The sequence below is a fragment of the Acinonyx jubatus genome, chromosome E4 (genome assembly GCF_027475565.1).
Source record: "Acinonyx jubatus isolate Ajub_Pintada_27869175 chromosome E4, VMU_Ajub_asm_v1.0, whole genome shotgun sequence".
Lineage (NCBI taxonomy): Eukaryota > Metazoa > Chordata > Mammalia > Carnivora > Felidae > Acinonyx > Acinonyx jubatus.
In genome coordinates, this window is record NC_069395.1 from 24,820,259 (window position 1) to 24,840,343 (window position 20,085).

General features: G+C 50.5%; 1 protein-coding gene and 1 long non-coding RNA gene across 6 annotated transcripts in view; one reads left to right on the forward strand and one right to left on the reverse strand.

The window, feature by feature from the left end:
- Positions 1 to 776: 776 nt before the first annotated feature.
- On the reverse strand, positions 777 to 2,156 carry LOC128312977 (uncharacterized). Its single transcript, XR_008293038.1, has 2 exons — positions 1,534 to 2,156; positions 777 to 1,289 (listed from the first exon to the last, which is right to left on the reverse strand). It is a non-coding gene; the product is annotated as an uncharacterized LOC128312977 (long non-coding RNA).
- RAB7B (RAB7B, member RAS oncogene family) overlaps positions 2,035 to 20,085 on the forward strand; it is a 29,311-nt gene continuing 11,260 nt past the window's right edge. Inside the window, exons 1-5 of one of the 5 annotated variants that reach the window (XM_053209115.1) lie at positions 2,035 to 3,777; positions 11,073 to 11,273; positions 14,541 to 14,609; positions 15,345 to 15,471; positions 16,221 to 16,436. In XM_053209115.1, coding sequence (XP_053065090.1) covers positions 14,557 to 14,609; positions 15,345 to 15,471; positions 16,221 to 16,436 — 396 coding nt within the window. In that variant the 5' untranslated portion in view covers positions 2,035 to 3,777; positions 11,073 to 11,273; positions 14,541 to 14,556. Of the gene's footprint in view, positions 3,778 to 6,267; positions 6,485 to 11,072; positions 11,274 to 14,540; positions 14,610 to 15,344; positions 15,472 to 16,220; positions 16,437 to 20,085 lie in introns of those variants that run through there. The other 4 variants (XM_053209114.1, XM_027074892.2, XM_027074890.2 and 1 more) reach the window with 4 other exon arrangements.

Consider the following 20,085-nt stretch of genomic DNA (forward strand, 5'->3'; position numbering starts at 1 on the left):
CTCAGTTTCTTCATCTGTAAAACGGACATGGTGACAGTAACTATCTCATGGGTTCGTTGTGAGGCTCCAATGCATAATGCTTATGCAGAAACACCTAACTAGCTTGTGTGCCTGTGCTCGTCACACAGGGACCAGACCCACACTCGACAGAGGCATATCTCAGGCAGGGCAGAAGGGCCTAGAGTAAAAAGGTTTTATGACTTCTCCTCTTAAAACAAAGCACCCAAGGGCCGTGTAAAGACCAACTGGCAGGCAGCATTCCTGCAGGCTGTCTCCTTAAGGGTGATGTCTGTGCAGCGGGCTACCCCAAAGTATTGCACGTGCCTGTGCCAGCCGGGTGCCTGTGGGTCCAGGAGCCTGCGTGCCGGAGGCCTGGAGTATGAGTGTGGTGCATAATCTGTGCCTGCAGGAAGGGAGAGCAGTCCGGAGACTGCCCAAGCTAGTTCTGCTCTGAGCATGCAGAGCTGTCTCAGGGGGACAGTTCTGTCTCTCAAGACAGAAGTGACACTTTCAGTCTGTGTGGACTGAACTCTGCTGGCCATGCACCTACTTGCCCTATCAGCTGCAGAGGATTTTCCAAAACGGACCTCTGCTCCTTGTGATCGTCACATCAACAGTGTTATCCCCTGAAACTCAGGTCCTCATGTCATGCCCCATATCCGATACTAGGTCACAAACCTCTCAGCGATGGGCCAAGGGCTCTGGCCAAGCTTCACCGTGCCCTGGGAATTGTTAAAGGGTCACTGAGGCTGCCATAAGCAAGCACCACAAACTGGGAGGCTTAAAACACAGACTTTTATTGTCTCGCGGCTCTGGAAGCTAGAAATCCAAAATCGAGGCGTCAGCAAAGCCAGTCTCCCTCTGAAGCCTGTAGGGGAGAATCTGCCTCATCTCTTCCTGGCTTCAAGTGATGGCTGGCAATCCGCGGGGTTCTTTGTCTCACAGCGGTGACACTTCAGTCTCTGCCCGTTGCCCCCCGGCATTCTTCCTGTGTGTTTCTGTCTCTGCATCTCTTCTAAGGACCCCAGATGTATTGCCTAAGAGCCCACCTACTCCACTGTGAGCTCATCTCAACTGAACTGATTGCATTTTCCACAACCCCATTTCCAAACAAGGTCATTCCGAGGCACCGGGGGTTAAGACTTCAACATATATTTGGGGCGAACACAATTCAACCTGTAACCCATGTTTTCCTATTTGATTTGGGGCTTATTAAGGTCCTTCCAGGAGCTTTTGGTATTTCGTCTTTCTTCCCTTTCTTCTCTTTGTTTTCCACCCTTGCGAAAAATCTGTAAATGAGACAGAGAAGGTTTTATTACCCTGGTTCCTAAATGGGGAAATTGGAGTATAAAATAATGAAACAGTTTGCCAAACATAGTAGTGAAAGTGGGATCCATGTCTCCCGCCTCTCATCCCCTGCTTCTAAATTATGCCCCTCCCCCAAGCCCAGGTATTTGTCAGTTTAGGATGTTGCAAGGGTGAGGACAAAAGGTAGAATCTACTCAGTCCCCCCTCCACCCCGGTAATATTTACCTTTTAAAATTAAAACACATTGGAGAGCCTGGGTGGCTCCGTTGGTTAAGCGTCCAACTTCAGCTCAGGTCACGATCTTGTGGTTCATGAGTTCGAGCCCCGCGTCGGGCTCTGTGCTGACAGCAGGCCTGGATCCTGCTTCGGATTCGATGTCTCCCTCTCTCTCTGCCCCACTCCCTCTCACACTCTGTGTCTGTCTCTCAAAATAAATAAACGTTAAAAAACATTTTTTTTTAATTGAAACACATTTGCTGCCTAAGAGTGAGTGGTGGCCGAGTCCAAGGTTGCAGCTTCCTCCTGTCTGCCCCTCTATGGAAATGACGCCCTGCTAAGAGGATTCCAGAGAACCTGTTATTTTTGTACTGGGCATCACCTCCTCTGAGGAGCGTCCCTCTCCTGTTCTACAGGAGCCTGGCGGGCTGGCATATCTGAGTTCCTGTCATCACCACCCACATTCCAGGGGAGCACGCAGGCCATCAGACTGTCTTCCCTGGGAATCTGAGTGTGGAGTGGCCCACAGGGAAGACGGACATTGGGAGCATGGCAGGCTCACAGAGAGCTAGCCCCCAAGTCCTCGGTCCTCAAGACTGTCATGGCTACACTGCCTCTGTGCTGCCTGATGTCCAGGTGTGTGTATCTCTCCCAACAGCTTCGGTTTTCTCAACTGAGGACACGCGCATGTGGCACAGGCGTCTCCCTGCAGGAGGGTGACCAGATGAGCGTCTTCCTTGCCCTGGGGGTCAGAGGTCTCGGGGACCTGGAAGTCTGATCCCTTCTCTAAGTGAAGTTCAAGAGCGCGGTTCTGCAGCCTTGGCTGGGCGCTCATCCAGAAGAATGTGTGCTCAGGAGGACAGTAAAGGTAAGGAGACACGTGAGAGCTCACTCCGGGACCACCAGCCTTGGATGTGTAAAAGACACACAGGCCCAGGCCTCAGGACCATAACACGCTTCCACTCCTCAACATCGCCTCTTGCTTTTTCACCACTTGGCCAGCTTATGACGTAACACCACCCACTGTAACAGATCAACCCCTGAATCGCAGTGTCTTCCGTCAACGTTTAATTCTCACATGAAGAGCCCAGGGGAAGAGAAGCACGATTCAAGAACACGGAGTTCCCACAGCCCATAGGACCTCGGGGCCATTCTTTCTGTCCCCAGACAGGCAGATCCTGCGAGACGACGCAACACGCCGGATCTGAAAGCGGCTAAGGCACCAGCAGGACATTTCCTCTTCATCTGTTTAACTTGAGTTCCACAAGGGCGGGAACTCTGGTTCACCGTTCTATCCATTGGCTAAACCGTACTCCATGACGACACCTATCTACAGGGGCCGGAAGCGCCTTGTAGCGGTGGCCTGGAGGTGTTAGGGGGCTTCCGTGAGCATAAGTCATCTCTGCCTCGCCAGGCCTCCGCCTGGGATCTTCTTCTCCCTCCTGCGTCTTAAATGTGGGCCTGTTTCCAGCCTTCCTCTCTCTCCTCTATCTCCTTCACCTAGGACGTGAGGAGCATCTGCATGGTATGGAGACAACCCCCACATCGACCTTTTCAGGTAGACAGTTGGCAAATCTCCAACCTCTTCCAATGAACACTTCTTTCTTTCTTTGTTTCTCATCCTGCCCTGTCCACCCAGAGCTGTAGCCCTACAACGCATCCACGCACCCGGCAAATATTTCCGGAGCCCTAACTTGGCCTAGGTTCCCTTCCCTAAGGGGGGATTTTTTAAAAATTCCTGAATCTGAAGCTTGTTTTTAACATGTTATTGGGAAGTTCAGTTCAAAGGAAGCAAGAGAGGGAAAAGGGAAGTGAGGAAGAGAGAGAAGGGAAATAAATGCAAGGAGGTGACTTTCCAAATTGATACAGATTTGCGGCCAGCGCAGCGGTTGCTGGGCTCCCCAGGGCACCTCCTTGAGCAAGGCCATGTGCACCGGGGACAGCTCAGAATGGTCCCATGACAAGGTGGTGGGCGGCAGGTGAGTGTGAACTGTCTGCCGATTTCTTCTTTCTCCTGCTCTGTCGGTCAGAGTCTTGCCCGTGGGCGCTGAGCCCCTGCACTTCCCATGTGTGTTCCTGGCCTCTCCAGGAGGCTGCTGGGAAGCCAGAACCTCTGCGAATCCACCAGCCCCGGCGCCAGCTTCTTCTCCGCTGGTGCCCTGCTTGCAGGTGCCCGGACCCCTGGTGGTAGCGCTCTTGGATGTGAGACCAGGAAAACAGCATGAGCCTTCGCCAGGATTGCTGAAGCCCGAAGTCAGATGAGGGGCTGGGGCTGGGTGGAGTGATGGGGGTCAGGGCCAAGCACCGAGCATGTGCCAGGCACGACAGCTGTGGTCTGGGACAGAAGCATGAACATGACAGGTAGAGTTTGTAGTGAAGAGATAGTGGACACAGTGCCATGAAAAACCAGATTGAAATCTCAGTCCTGTGGGTGGTCAGGCCTGGCTCGGAGCCTCTTTTGTGCACGTCAGCACCTCTTTCCCCATCTAGGGTGAGCCCCGCCCTCGGGCCACTTCTCATATGGAACTTGACCCGCTCCTGCTCCTCCGCTTATCACAATCTGCACGTTTGTCTCTTGTGCATCCTTCAAGCTCCAGTTCAAATCCCTTCTTTCCAATCCCTCCTTTTCCTCCTCCAGATCTTCTAAATCCTCACAACCTTGTAGTTGCATTTCTCACATCGTTATTGGCACCGTCTTATTTCACTGATTACTGCAAGTGTCCACCTCGTGTCCCCCAAAGGGTGGGACGCACTCAGATTATTGGATGAATGCGTGCAAGAGGGGAAGAAGGAAGGAAGTTCCGCGAATGCCGCGTCAGGGCCTCCCCCACGAGGGAGAGGCAGGCTGCCGTTTTCCACAAAGCATGTGTCAGAGGAAGAGAAGGGAAGTCGCTGACTCTTGACCCATTCAGACAGAGGAGATGGGGACTGAAGCCTGGGGCGGGGGGTTGGGGGGCTTTCAAAGGTGTTAAGGGTACTTCTGCAAACATCCTTTAAAACCAGAAGTCTCAGGCCTGTGTTCAGAGGCTATAAGGACTAGGCGAGGGTAGTTCCTTTCCCTTCCCCAAGAGTGCCCACAGCACCAGACCCCTGGCTGGTGACTTCTCCCTGTTCTCTGCAAGGGGCTCAAATTAGCCTCTACAGCTTTATAGGGGTTTGTCTCCATTCATTCTCTCCCTCTCCCTCCCTCTCCCTCATTCCCTCCTTCTCTCTCTCTCTCTCTCTCTCTCTCTCACATACACACACACACACACACACACACACACACATTCATCTAAAACCTGGTCTCGGGGGGCCTGGGTGACTCAGCCAGTTGAGCATCCAACTCTTGATTTCAGCTCAGGTCACGATCTCATGATCTCACTGACAGCACAGAGCTTGCTTGGGATTCTCTCTCTGTCTCTGTCTCTGTCTCTCTCTCTCTCTCTCTCTCTCTGTCTCTCTCTCTCAAAATGAATAAATAAACATTAAAAAAATAAATAAAATAAAACCTGGTCTCAGAAAAGTAGAAGAATATGGGAGGGGATCCGATTCTAAGGGCGACAATTTAAAAACAAATCGGCCGTCCTAAACCAGTGGTTATCTGACGGTGGGCTGGTGCACCCTCTCCCAAGTAAGCAAAGAATAATATTCTAGGAAAACATGCCCTGGAGTTCTTCCAGCTCGGCGCGGCCTGGTCAGCGGGCGCCTCACAGACATCATCGTGCCCCGCTCCGGGCACCTGCGAATCGGAGCAGGGGAGTGAGCGTCACCTGGAGCTTTTGTTTCACTGACACCTCCTTACCGAGGTCTGTCCCTGGCACCGCGTGTGTCCGAGCGTGGGGTTCAAGGTTACTCGCTCTGCCCTTGAGGGATGTCTGGTCCCACTGACCAGACAGGCGTAGACAATAGCCATGAGACAGCACCAGAGACTCAAACATGAGGAAATGCTTGCTGACAGTGAAGGTGGTTAAGGGAGTGGACCACCAAGGGGGAAAGGCCCCTCTCAGAAGGAACATGGGGATGGAGGGCTGAATCCAGTGCATTACAAGCCTTAAGGGGAGCCCTTGGGATCTGGTAACCCATTTCATTCGGGCTCATCTGCACTCACTTTATTTCCAAAAAAGAAAAAAAAACCCTCACTTTATTCCCCTTTTATCTGCCAGCCATTGTTACTCGGGGCATGGTTCCAGGCACCTCAAAGGGATATGAAACTCAGCCTTATGCTCACGCTGCTGAAAATCACTGTAGTCTCTTAAGAACTTCAGGCCGAGCCACACGTTTTCATCCGAGAGGATGGGGAGATGCCAGGACTTGTCTCCCATCTCACAAGACTGGGTGTGTGTGTGTGTGTGTGTGTGTGTTGGTGGCAGTGTGCTATGATGCGGTGTGTGTACAGTATTAGGGTCGGAACAAGGCATGAGGACCGTCTCCCCACCAGGCTGGTGGTGGCACTGAATCTAATGCACATGTGGGTCTAACGCCTCAACAAACAAAAGGTTCCCTTCACTGGGTGGCCTCCAGCGGCCCAGGCAGAAGTCCCGAAAACCAGCTGGAGGCTTTGCGTGGTGCCCCCAAACCGGTGTGTCGCTTTGCAGGCTGTGACCCACACACTTCCACGCCTCGAACCTTCCACTCCTCGTTCCCCTGGGGCCAGCTTCCCAGGAAACCCAATTCTCACAGAGGTGCCTAATCAAGTGAGCTCTGAAGCCAAGCTTCCCATTCCACCCCACCCCCTCCACCCACACAGCTGAGCTCACCCGGCCCAGCCTCTTTTGCAACTTTCCCAAGTCTGTGCACGAGAGGGAGAGGAGGAAAACAGAAGGAAGTAGCTTGGCCTCAATAAGCTCTTCTGCTCCAGAGCCTTTTTCCTCTGAACCGGCTGAGACCTTTGCTCTAAGAGGAGACCCCCAGACTCCAAGAGAGAGAGAGAACGGCCTGCCTGCCCTCAGGGGAGGCCAGATGCTAAGCATCCACAGCTGTAAGTGCCTTGAAAGTTTTTCTCAGTTCTTCGGTCTGTCCCAGCAAGCCCTAGAGGTATTTGGGTTTGGGGAGGGAGGTGGGGAATGGAGGCAGGGATGAGGCTTAGAATCTGGCAGCCGCGGGGCTTAGATCCAACCCGAACCCCCCTCCCCACCCCACTGCCCACCAGGGAAACTCCCAGGGCATGGCAGCGAGCCAGATGGAAGGGACTTCCCCGCCCAGCCCAGCCCAGCCTGGGTTGCTGGGGCCCAGGCTCCCGGCTCTGCACGGGCCAACAGTCTTAGCGGGAGGACACTGCCACTGGCTCAGCAGAGGAAGGCCAGCCAGCACCCGAGGTCGCCTTGCCACATCGACAGGGCACCTCCTTGGGTGGAACCCGTTGGCCAAAGCGTCTCATTGGGGAAGGAGAAACTCCTAGAGGAGAAAAGTGTCCTTTTGTTCTAAATCATAAATATGATATGCTGTGCTAGGCAAGCCAGTCAACAGAGTTGGACAGATCTGGGTTCTAGTCTCAGCTTGCCACTAACTAGCTGTTCTTGACTCAGGAATCCACTGGACTGTGATGGCATTTTATAACCTTCAGGGTGCCCTAGAATTGCCAGGCAGCGTGCATTTATAAAAATAACTTCTCTGAGCTCGTCAGTCAATGCCCCACCACACAAGTCCCATGGAAATAGTAACTTGTCTGTACCCTCAGACCTACATAGTGCAGACTCATAGTAGGCATACAGTACCCATGCTGGATGGATGGACGGACGGATGGATACATGGATGGATAGACAGGTGGATGAATGGATAGGTGGATGGATAGATGGGGATGAATGAATGACTGTTTATTGAAGATTCAATATTCCCAGCATGGGTCAGGCTTTACGGAGGGATAGAGAGGTGAGAGGCACTTTCTTGTCCTCTGGGCACTGAGAGTCTACTTGGGGAGACAGGACAAATACTTCCAAAGAACTTAAAGGACACGAGCGCTGAGCCTCCTGAAACCAGAGCTATGGACACACGGCCTGGAGGGGAGCAGGTCTAGACCTGCTAGGATTTAGGAGGGCAAGGCAGAGTCGTGAGCCTTCCCACAGGGCAATAAAGCTTCGTGCTCCATAGATCATTTATTTTCAAAGACAAACTTTATTCCCACGACTGTAAATCCCATTATTTTTAGGGTGGACGCATTTGTCGTTTTCCAAGACGTGGTAGCAGGGAGGAGAGGCACTGAAAGTGGGGTCGATGGGAGCAAAGCGGGGAGACCGCCTGCCTCCGGATTCTCATCTGCCCCTGCTCACTGGTCTCCCTCATCCTTCTTCCTTGTCAGCAGAAATGACACCTCGCCTTACCAGCGAGGCCGAAGATTGTACCTGGGTCCCGGTTGGGGCCAGTGGGGGAGGGAGAGAAGGGAAGTAGTATGGTGAGAGCAGACCAAGTCCAAGGGCTCGTGTAAGACTGGCCCCCAAACCCTAGGGTGGTGTGCGTGTGACTGTGTGTGTGCGTGCACGCACGTGTGTGTGCCCAGGGGCATCAACCCAGGCTTTCTTGCTCCTAGGGACTGAGCTACACTGTAACTTTGGCAGGTGGGCAGGACCAGGGCTCCAGTCTTAGAAGGACTACCAGGCAACAAGGGGAGAGGAGTTAGTCACATGCAGTGGGGGCTGAGTCGCCTGCAGATTCTGGTCTGGGTGGATCGGGGCTGGCTGAAAGCAGGGCCCTGCATTCCAAGCCTGCTTGTCACTGTTATTTAACAGTAGAGGGTGGTGACTCAGCCTGGCCTCTAAGAGGATGCCCTGGTTTGAAGCATCTGAGGTACCTGGGTGGGCGGGAGGAGGCTTAAAAAGACAGCTGTGGCCGAAGCCCGGCCAAGGGCAGGGCCCAGAGACGTGGGAAGGGACTTCAGCCACCGTCTGAAACCTACACATGCCTCCTTGGTGAGCCCAACCGGTGTCTGCCACCAAGCTGCCTTCCCTCGCTGGTGACACAGTTCTGGACACCCCCTTGTTGCTGCTAGGGGGCAAGGGACCCCTAGGGGGTCTTGGGACCCAAGGGCCAGGCTATTTTAAGTAGCAGCCTCAGCAAATCCTTCCCCTTCTGAGAGTCTGCAGTAGGGGTAGGGGATCTGCAGCAGCAGCATGCTGGAAGGGCACATCCAGGGGAAGGGGACTAGGGTGGTAGTGGGGTAAAGGGAGCTCAGAGTCAAGGCCAAGGTGAGTCACAAGGACCCGAAGAAGAAAGAGTCAAGAAACACCAAGGAGAAGACATTAAACCTCAGAAGGGCTGGCATGTGGCAGAGGAAGATTGCATGCTCTCTGTGGCCCCAGGAGAAACCCACCCCTAGTGGACGGAAGAAACTCTATGGTAGCAGATGCAGCTCCGTCTTTCCATGAACGAGGTCGAGATGGCTCAAGCCCCGGGTGGGGGATCGGAGAAGATGATCTTTGGGGTTCCTCCTACAGCGTGCTGGAGCAGGCTCCACACTGGTAGCTTGAAATCCGCCACGGTGGGAGTATCTACCCCACAGAAAGTGGCAGGTGCTACCAATCAGATCTCTGCCCCGCCCCCATGCAACTAGTAACCATTCATCTGGGTCTTCCCCCATTGGAGGAGCCTTTTGTGCTATCAGAAATGACACGTGCCCCCCTGCAGAATAAGCCACAGCCACAAGTGATGCCCACTTCACCCATGAGGGAGCCGACTCACCAAGGTCAAGCAACTCACCCAAGGTCACAAATGTATGGAGGTAGAATAAGAACGCTGACTCCAAAACTCATGATCACTCCCTGGTACGAGATGACCTCCCTCTCCTGCCCCAGACACCAAAGTGATTTGTCTTGTCAGGACATCACACTCAGATGACTTGGGGTTGTCATCCACCCATGTGCTCTTTTTAAAGGAACTTTAGGGGTGCCCGGGTGGCTCAGTCGATTCAGCGTCCAACTTTGGCTCAGATCATGATCTCGTGGTTCACGAGTTCAAGCCCGGCGTCGGGCTCTGTGCTGACAGCTCAGAGCCTGGAGCCTGCTCCCCCGCTCACTCTCGGTCTCTCTCTCTCTCAAAAATAAATAAACATTAAAAAAAAAAAAAAGAAATGTTAAGTTTCTTTAAGTACATTTGATACTGTTTCATTACGTAACGACTAAGCCTTGTGTGACAAATGTTAACACAAGACATATATAAAATAAAACAATAGCCCCTAGCTTCTCATCTACCTTTCCCTACCTCCTATTAATCATTTAATGTGTATCTATCCACAACTTTCTGTGTATGCAGGACAAGCACAAATAGGATATTAACTATGCAGCCACACAAGCAAGGTTGTTGTTTGCTTTTACGCAATCGAGATCGTGCTGTACAAAACGTTCAGGGATGTTCTCTTTTACTTAAATTATTATCACTTTTTTTTCTACTTCATTACTCCACTCTTTGTTTTTCTTGATCGTTTACATGTTTATTTATTTATTTTGAGAGAGAAGAAGAGCGAGTGGGGAGGGGCTGAGAGAGTGGGGGAGGGAGAAAGAACCCCCAGCAGGCTCCGTGCTGTCAGCGCAGAGCCCCGTGCAGCCTCCATCTCACAAACCGTGAGATCATGACCTGAGCTGACATCAAGAGTTGGATACTTAACCGACTGAGCCACCCAGGCGCCCCACTTCACTCTTTTTAAAGCCACCTGGTATCCCAGAATCTGAATGGATCATAATTTATGTAGAGAATCTCCTATTGATGGACATTCGGGTTACGACAATGTTCTCCAGCAATCGTCTTTGTACAAAGGTATGTTTGAGCATAGGTGCGTTCTGAGGGTAGATGCCTAAAATTAGACTATGGCCCGTGCGTATCGAACTTTGCTACTGTCAACTTTCCCTCCAAAAAAAGGCTGTGCTATTCATAGCCTATCAACAATACATATTAGTGCTTCCCCTATACACTTGCCAGCACTTAATTTCACCATCAGTCTTTTTAATTTGTGCCACTCTCTGGAGGTAAAAAAAAAAAATGGTATTTTTAAACTTTGTATGTCTCTAAAAATTAGTAAGGTTGAGTATCTTTTCGAAGCTGATGGCTTTTCATTCATAAGACTTCTGGGTTGCTTATTCATATTCCTTGCCCACTGTTAGGTTGTATATTATCTTTGATTATCTGCAGAGAGCTTCCCAGGTAGTGGATATTGATCCTCTGTTATATGCACACTCTCTACCCGCCCGCCCTCACCCCACTTCCCCTTCATAAGCATGTTGGCCGCGCTGTCCCACGTCAAGCCCACGCCACCCAGCCCCGGAGCCTCTCTGACAGGGGCACCTGGTGGCAGGTGTGTGATCTTCATCCTAGTTTTACGGAAGAGACGGTAGAATGAGCAGGTGAGGGTGTGGTCTGCGGAGTTAGGCCTGGATTCCAAACCTAGCTCCTAATCCGGGTCCTACCACTTCTAGGCTGTGTTTTTAGAGAGAAACAATTAAACTCCCCTAGACACCTGGTTCTTGAGTGGTAAAATAGAGACCTATGGTGTCAGTCGGGCAAGCTCGTTTTGTGTGCTAACAGTCGTCATAAAACAGCTAACATTTCTTTCTTTTTTTTTTTAATTTTTATTCATTTTTGAGAGAGAGCAAGTGGGGGAGAGGCAGAGAGAGGGAGACAGAGAATTTGAAGCCGGCTCTGTGCTGACAGCAGCGAGCTCGAGGTGGGACTAGAACTCATGAACTACAAGACCATGATCTGAGCCGAAGTCGGACACCCAACCGACTGAGCCACGCAAGTGCCCCCGAAAGAGCTAACATCTCTTGAACCTTTAACTGCGGCTGGTAAATATATTATAATAATGTATTGTAGGCGTTAAACACATTATAATAACGTATTCATTCATTTAACCTCACAATGAAACGCATATTTTTGTTTGCACGTTCACAAAGTCCTCCATGCAATGCTGGGTGGAAAACATGTTAGAGGATAGCGTGAGCATAGATATGACTCCAGCATGGCAGCTTGTGTGTGAACACATTCCCTTCCAACTAAGCTGGCCAAATCTTGACCTTGGTGGTCAATCCTCACACAACAGCTCTTGTTCCACAGACCCGTTCCCTCGGCTCCCGTTCGTACCTCTTGTCACTTTGGCCACCTTTCTCTCCATCTCCTCCAACTCTGCTAGGGTTTTGTCGGGGCTCACCAAACGGGAGCCCAGCACCCCAGATCCTATGCACACAGATTCCATGGGCTCAAACTCAAGAGGTCAGGAGGCAACGTGGCACAGAGGAGCCTCCTCTGGCCTTCCATGCAAACGCTGGCTCATCCCTGTACTACCTGTATGGCCTTGGATGAGATATGAATGACTTGGCTTCTCTGAGTCTCAAGACTCATCTCGTAAGGCTACTGGGAGGGTTCTCGAAGCAATCAGAGGACGCAGAGCAGCCCCTGCAGTGGGGCTGTCAGTGCTGATTCCTTCCGCACTAGTCCCTGCCTCCCTTTGGTCCTGACTCCCTTTCTAAGGGCACTGCATTGGCTTTTAAAACTAGGTTGGAATCTTGTACCAAAGCCATTAGGAAAGAGCTCACCATGGCTCCCACTCCCCTTCTGAGCAGCAACTGATGCTTGAAGACATGTACCTTTCACAAGCTTCTGAGCCACTTCTCCCTTGGCTGGTTTCCCTGTGGGCAGTGACACCCAAGACAAAATGCCAGCCCTGGATAATACCTTGAATTATCTTCCTCTGCCTGTCTGAAGCAAAGAGAATGGTTGCTGAATGAATGAGAGGACCGAGTCCTTGGTCGGACCTCCAGGACCCACCTTAAATCTTACCTCTTCTCCCTGCTTTCCTATCTCCATACCCTTCGCTTCACCCTTGCAAACCATCCACCCTCTCCATTCACCTGTTCTCAGGGTTTTGATTACTTCATCCCCTCCCTCTGAAATATCACCCCCCGCACAACCACATGTCTCCTTCCTTCAAGGCTTCTCTCCCACCCCTGAATTCCCCCAGCACTTTCTTTGTGCCTCTGTTGGGACACTTTATGCTTTGTCTTTGGTGTAATCACTCAGCCTGTGCCTTCTCCCATGATGACTCCTTAGGGTGGTTTCCTATTTGGTCCATTTTTGTGCTCGTGCTTGTGTCTAGTGCAGGGCTTTGGAATGCAGTAACCGTGTCGGGATTTTTTGAAGGACTGTCGCAGATTACCACGAAGAGGTCTTGCCCATCATGCCAAGCCAGCCCTCCTGGGTTACCGCAGAAGGTCCAGTGACACCAGCTCTGGCTCTTCGGACAAACAGCTCTGAGCCGAGCCTCAAATCACCCTGGGGCCACGACATGGCTCGTGGAGGGGCACTAACAGCCCTACGTCCCTGGGGCCTAGGCACCCCCCAGCAAGGCCCTTGTGGCCAGTGAGTTAGAGCTCCAGTTGATAAAGTATTTTTCAACCAGAAGGGACCTTGAGTCTTTGGTGCCCAACTTGCTCATTCTCTAGTTGGAAAGCCAAGACTCAGAGAGGGGAAGTAAATGATCCAATGTCACACAGTGGCAACGTGAGAGAATTAGAACCAAGGCCTCAGAACGTCCGTTTTTTAGCTTTTTCCAGGACCCCAAGGAAACTCAAACTGGCCTTTTTGACACCTCAGCCAGGCTGAGTCAGATCAAGGTTTGCTCAGCATGCCTACCTGCTCCAAGTCTGGAGCACTCAGGAGTTGGGAACTGTATACACATACATACGCGTGTAAGGGTAGAGCCAAAGAGCCAGTTAAGCGCAATCCCCTGCAACAGTTTTGCCTTCGCTTGTTGACAAATAGTAATAATATGGGGCGCTCAGTTGGTTGAGCGTCTGACTTCGGCTCAGGTCATGATCTCACAGTTCGTGGGTTTGAGCCCCGCATCAGGCTCTATGCTAACAGCTCAGGGCCTGGAGCCTGCTTCGGATTCTGTGTCTCCCTCTTTCTCTACCCCTCCCACACTCATTCTCTCTCTCTCTCTCTCAAAAGTGAATAAACATCAAAAAAACCTTTTTAAATAATCAATATGTACATGTATATGTAAAATCCATACATGCATATATACATGTTTCTTTCTTATAGGAAAGAAACATATTATTTCTTACAGGAACAATACTTGTTTGACATGTGTGTTATTTAAAAATGGAACATACTAAAAAGCACAGAGAACAAATGTTAAATTGTATAATTTCCCTACCACGCAGAATCAACCACTTAAGTTTGTTGTATATTTATTCCTAGGCTTTTTCCTATGCAAGTAGGAACGCATTTTCATATTTGTGATGGTATCGTATATACAGTGCAGTGTCTTGTCTTCTTTTAGACCCTGTGGCATAAGCATTTTCCCACATTAGTATGATAGTCTCCAAAAGTCCATGTTAATAGTCTATTGTGTGCCATGATTTATTTAACCACTTCTTTGTTGTTGGATGTTTATAAATAATACTGTGAAGAACATTCTTGAACCTGAATCTTTGCCTGCATCTCAGATTATTTCCCCAGGACAAATTCCTAGAAGTGGACGGCAGGAACATTTTTAAGGCTCTCAATACTTGCTGCCAAGTAGCTTTCCAGAAACATGTACCAATTATACCCCCACCAGCTGCATTAAAGAAGAGCCTTTTGATTCTGTGATTGCAGCAACACCTCGGGCTGGGGGAGGGGCGCCCTCCCATCCAGAGCCTCTCGGGCAGTCCTGACAATGGACCCCTTGTCCTGCCCCCATCTCCTCTTCCCGCACTGCCCTCCACCCCTGGCTGCTGGTTTGACTGTCCTCGAGGCCTCTGTTCAACCCCGTGCGGTCTTCTTGGCGCTCCAGGCTGCCTCCAAGAACAGGGTTGGTGATGCTGAAGAGTGAGAGATGTGCCTGTCCTGTGGGGCCACCACACTTCCAGCCTTGGGGAGGCCCCGAGGGGAAGCTGAGGGAGGGCGGCAGCATTGCTGGTCCCCTGTCTCCTTTGGAGAACGGCCCCACCTGAGTCCCGGGCCCAGAGCAGTGATCTGCACATCAAGGAAGGGAAAGTAGAGGCCAGCCTCAGTGACAATGGCCACATGGGACTCTGGCCAGCATGCAGACGACTTCTGTTTCCCTACAGGCTCCGAAGCCCCTCCATGAATCCCCGAAAGAAGGTGGACCTGAAACTCATCATCATCGGAGCCCTGGGGTGAGTAAGCCAAGATCAGCTCAGGGTGTGGGGATTGGGAAGCAGCCCCCTACCCAAGGGCAGTGAGGCCTCCTGCATATTTCCCACCGGCCATGGGTCTCTCTCTGATTCAGAATGGCACCAGGGAGGAGAGATGGGCAAAAGAGGCTGGGAGTCGGGCTGTCTGGTTACTGGTCCCAGGTCTGCCCTAACTCTGCAGTGACTAGCTATGTGGATTAGACAAGCCACTTGGCATCCGTCTGTCCTCCCACCTCTGTCAAATATAGGAAAGACCTGACCTGTGGGACGCTCCACTCTCCGCAAACTTCTCTCCTCATTCAGACTGGTCCCTACTTCTAATGTTTATTCATTTTTGAGAGAGACAGAGACAGAGCACGAGCGGGGGAAGGGAAGAGAGGGAGACACAGAATCGGAAGCAGGCTCCAGGCTCCTAGCTGTCAGCACAGAGCCCAACATGGGGCTCGAACCATGAGATCATGACCTGAGCCGAAGTCCGACACTTAACCAACTGAGCCGCCCAGGCGTCCCGGACTGGTCCTTACTTCTAGAGTCCATTCCCTGATCCCTTACTGCTCACTGTGGTCCTTGGACTGCAAATGTTAGAAATTCAGAATCACAGAGAGGTGGCAGCGAGAGGCGCATGGCAAGATTCTGAGAACAGTCCGGGTGTGCGTGTGTGTGTGTGTGTGTGTGTGTGTGTGTGTTGTTCACATGTGTTTGGGTTTTTTTCTTCAGTGTGGGAAAGACCTCCCTCCTCCACCAGTATGTGCACAAGACGTTTTACGAGGACTACCAGACCACACTGGGGGCCAGCATCCTCTCCAAGATTATCATACTGGATGACACAACTTTGAAGCTACAGGTAAGCTGCTCTGCCTCTCCCTTTTCAGCCTGCGTACCTGAAATCATCCCACATTCCCTAGATGGCCACTCGCACAGCCGTGTGCACCAAGAACTACAATGGTCTAGAGCAGAGATAAGCAAACTTCAATTCATGGGCCAGATGTGCTCCACCACCTGTTTTTACAAATAAAGTTTTATTAGAACACAGCCATGCCCATTTGTTTACTTATGGTCTATGACTGTTTTTGCACTACAAAGGCAGAGCTGAGTAGTTGCAACAGACAGTTAGGTCTACAAAGCCTAAAATATTTACTACGTGACCCTTCAAGGAAAAAGAAATGCTGATCCCTGATCTGGGGCGGGGGGCAGGGGTGGGGAGGAAGGGCTAATCCAGATGTTGGGAGGCCTTATTCCTAGTCGCAGGTTCACTGGAAAAGTTGGTAAGTGACCTTGGGCAAGTCATTCCCAGGGTCCAAGTCTATCAGGTGAGAATAACAGTGAGAATAACTGTGCCTGTCTTGATGGCCCAGGGGGAACGTGAGAGCTCAGATGTTAAGTGCTCTTGGGTTGCTAAATGACAGTGCGAAGATACTGTCACGAACACGGGCGACAGGGTTGAGTTGCCCGTGCTTGAAAGGACCACAAGCACCTGTGCCAGGGCTGTCTGCTTTCTGCCCACAAAAGGACACTTTGACATCATGGCACCCAGCTGGGCCTACCTCCAGGCACTCATCACAGCCCAATGGGGCGGCTGCTCTTCCCCTCCAGATCTGGGACACGGGTGGACAGGAGCGGTTTCGCTCCATGGTGTCCACATTCTACAAAGGCTCCGATGGCTGCATCCTGGCTTTCGATGTCACCGACCTGGAGTCTTTTGAAGCATTGGATACCTGGCGGGGTGACGTCCTGGCCAAAACGATTCTGATGGAACCGTCCTACCCCATGGTGGTGCTGGGAAACAAGATTGATCTCGCAGACCGGCAGGTACCAGTCATACTTTTCGTTCATCCACCCAACATTACGTGAGCACCTACTCTGTGCCAGGCACTGTGGTCGGTCCCACACATAGGGAGCTGAATCAGGCACAGTCCTTACTTTAAGAATGTTGCAGCCTAATAGTGCATACAGACACTTGAAAAACGCTTATGATACATTACGGTAAATAAAATGACGGAGATATACCTTGGATATTTGGCGACCACAGGGAAAGGGCATTTACTCAAACCCAGAATATAGGAAGGGCTTCCTAGGGGAGGTGGGTTCCAGGCTGAAGAAACAGCATGAGCAAAGGCAAGAAACAGCATGCTGTGACTTGAGAAGTGAAAGCAATTTTGTCTAGAGACAGGGAGTGGAGGAATTAAGGCATCAGCGGTAGGCAGGTGGAATTTGAATTTACCTGTAAAACAGTATTTCTACCCAGGGTCAGGTAGGGGATCACAGTTATCAATTCTTGAATCTGTAAGTTTTCTGGGAAAGTAGTAATATATCTTTTTATTACCATGGGCATATATTGGATTATCTGGCTATGCAATGGCAAGCGGTCTGCTCCATGGCTGCAGGGACCCCACTCGTGTAGGTATTTACCACTGCAGTAGCATTGATTAGAGCTCTTTCCTTATTGCCTACCAATGAGAAAACAATAGAGGCAGACTTAATTTGTAAAAGATGCTCTTGTGCCAAACAAAGCTAAAATGACACCAAAAAGAACCATTTGAACAAGATTGTCTTAGTGTTTCGTGTAGAGAAAAGGAATGAGGAACCGAGCCATCATATTTGAACTATGTTTTCACAATGGTTCAAATAGAGAAAAGTAATAGAACTGAGGCATCATTTGGAATGATGGGTGGATGGATGGGTGGATGGATGGATGGATGGATGGATGGACGGATGCATGCATGAGGTTCTGACTTTTTCTCAGTGAAATCAGAGGCACCATCTTCTGTTGAGCAGGAAGCAGAAGAGGACCAAGTAGAAGTCTCAAGACTCATAGTGAAGCTCTACCATTTACTCTGGAGAGCAATCAAGGACAAAGACAAGAACAGATGGGTGACCCTAGGGGCTCAGCTGAAGGAGGAGACCAGGAGTTGGAGCTGGTGTCTGGATTGTTTTTTCCCAGCAGCCATGTATGGGGTGAGAGCCAGGAACAAGGGACCTGGGACTAAGGTTCTTCCAGACGAGAGTAGCTGAAGAGTAGAGGTGTGGGGGCACTGACAGGCGACCCAGGAAAGAAGAGAGCCAGGGGAAGGTTTGGAGGAACAGCAGCTAGCTGCAGTGTCCAAGGCAGAAGGGCAGGACAGAAGGAGTGAGGACAGGAGGAGGTGGAAGGGAAGGAGACTGGGTCACAGAATGGGAGACCAGATTCGTTATTTGACAGAGGTCCTGGGTCAGGCCCTGGGAAGAAGAAACTGAAGTGGAGAAAAGATGCATTCTGTTGGAGGGGCAGGGGAGGCTACCTTGAGAGGTGGAGACAGCAGGATGAGCACGGAAACGAGCAGGATGGAAAGAGCCGGTGATAACTCGAGGGGTGGAGGGAGCCATCCACGCCTCAGGGGAGGAGCTTTGCTCTGCAGAAAGAGAGGAAGAATAGAGATTTGAAGGCAGCAGTGAGGCCCCAGCCAAGCTCATCATCTCTGTGGTCTGCCACCGGAGAGGGCGACAGGGGGAACAGAGACTCCAGGAAAAGCCAGGGCTCAGCCAAGACAGGGAGGTGACAGAGGACCCTGGAGGAGGGAAGCAAGGGGAGTTCGTCCTTCCACAGGGCAGCCCCGGGACGGGCACTGGTAGAGTAGGCATCAGCAGAGGTGGGGAAAATGCTAAGCAATAATGAAATGAGGGCAGGGAAGTAGACAGGAGGAACCGTGAGTGAAGAGAGGTGACGCCGGGACACCACTGCCCTCCAATGTCCTTGTTTTGCCCCAGCTTAACAGAGGGCTTGGGGAACAGAGAAGGCCAGCCGGGAGGCACGCTCTGGGCTCACTTGAACAGAGGTGAGCGCATACGAGCCTAGCTGAGAGCTACCTGAAGGAGCGCCTTCTCTGGGCTCCAGTCCGTGCTTGCCCTGGGCCAGCTCCAGGGTCCTCGTCTGTGAGGTGCAGACCAGACACAGATTCCATGAAGTGGCTGGGGACTTAAAGGAAATGATGGCTATGAAGCATTTGGCAAACTTAGCCCACAGAAACCATCGTTACCTTCCCTCTTACGTTCTCCAAGGGATGAGCTGGGAAAACACAGGAGTTTTTCTCACTTAATAAAAAGGAGATAAATGTTTAAAAGTCTACTGCTAGATTTAGGATGAGTAAAAAGTTCTGGAGTTGGATGGGGATGATGGCGACACAACAACGGGAATATGCTTTAATGCCACCAAACTGTGCACTTAAGCATAGTTAAAATGGCAAATCCTGTGTTTATGTAGGTTTTAGAACAATAATATATATGTATATATCTCACCAGAATGATTTTAAAGAAATTGCTGACTTTGATTTTTTAAAATCCCTATTCTTTCTACAGAAGGCAATAGTGAAAAAATGCTAGTTTGCTAGAAAGAACAGTTCTGCAAATACCTATGCTATGAGGGATTTATTCACTAGGATGTGAATCCTTTGCTCTATGTTCAGGAAGGCAGTTTCTGACTGATCACTGATTCATAACATGGGGATTACATTTTCTGAAATAAGTTATTTTTGGTAGTGGTTTCAGATGTATTTGACACACTAATGTTAACATTCATACAATTGATCGCTTAAAATGCATATGAGATGCAAAGACATCATAAATAAAATTATGCGAATTGAGCTAGTTTTGTCAAACATTTGGCCTCTGATGAACAAGCAGATAACAGGAGAAGCAAAATGTTAATAGTATATATCGTCAGCCCAAAGCAAAATTAACAGAAGGAAAGCTTTCAAAAATTTCCTATTTCCCAAGTCCCCAAGTACCTCACCCTGAGTTTATTTCCACAGTCAGAGCCTAAATTATAAAGAGCTATTATTTTATAAATAAATAAAGAACAAGATGACTGAGACAATGATGAAATTGTAACAAGAATTGGAAGCAAATAGTGAAAAGCGCTGTCTGGGTGGCTTTCTTCCCAGGCCCGCTTGCTGGGGTTCAGTTTGGGAGAGGAGAAGGGGCATACAAAAAGAATGTTAATTTGCAACATAATCTCAACTGACATTTTGGAGCGCGACTTAATCATTCCATATAAACCCAACAGAGAAAGATCGGGGACAAATGAGATAAAACATCTGTCACAACCAGGCACCAGACAGGCCCAGTCACTGTCCAGTGGGAGAAAAGGGAGCCGAGATCAGCGGGTTGCAGGTGCAGCCTTGTCCCCCCAGCTCGGTTGCCGGGTGACCTTGGGCACTAATCCGGGCATCTGCTTCTCATGCCATGAAGTATAAAATATCTCCCTACATCCTGGAGAAGCAGAGTCCTTTGGCTTCTTTTCACTTGACTATGGTTTTTACTGCAACCCCAGAACATCAGTGGTGTGCTCAGCAAAATGCTCATCACCTGGTGGGGGTGGAGGGCGGGCAGGGGGAAGGCACAGTGAAAAGCCTGAGTCCAGTCCTCACACTTAAGGACTTTAAAAGATAGGAAGCCCTTTGCATTTCTAAGGCCCCGTCAAGGT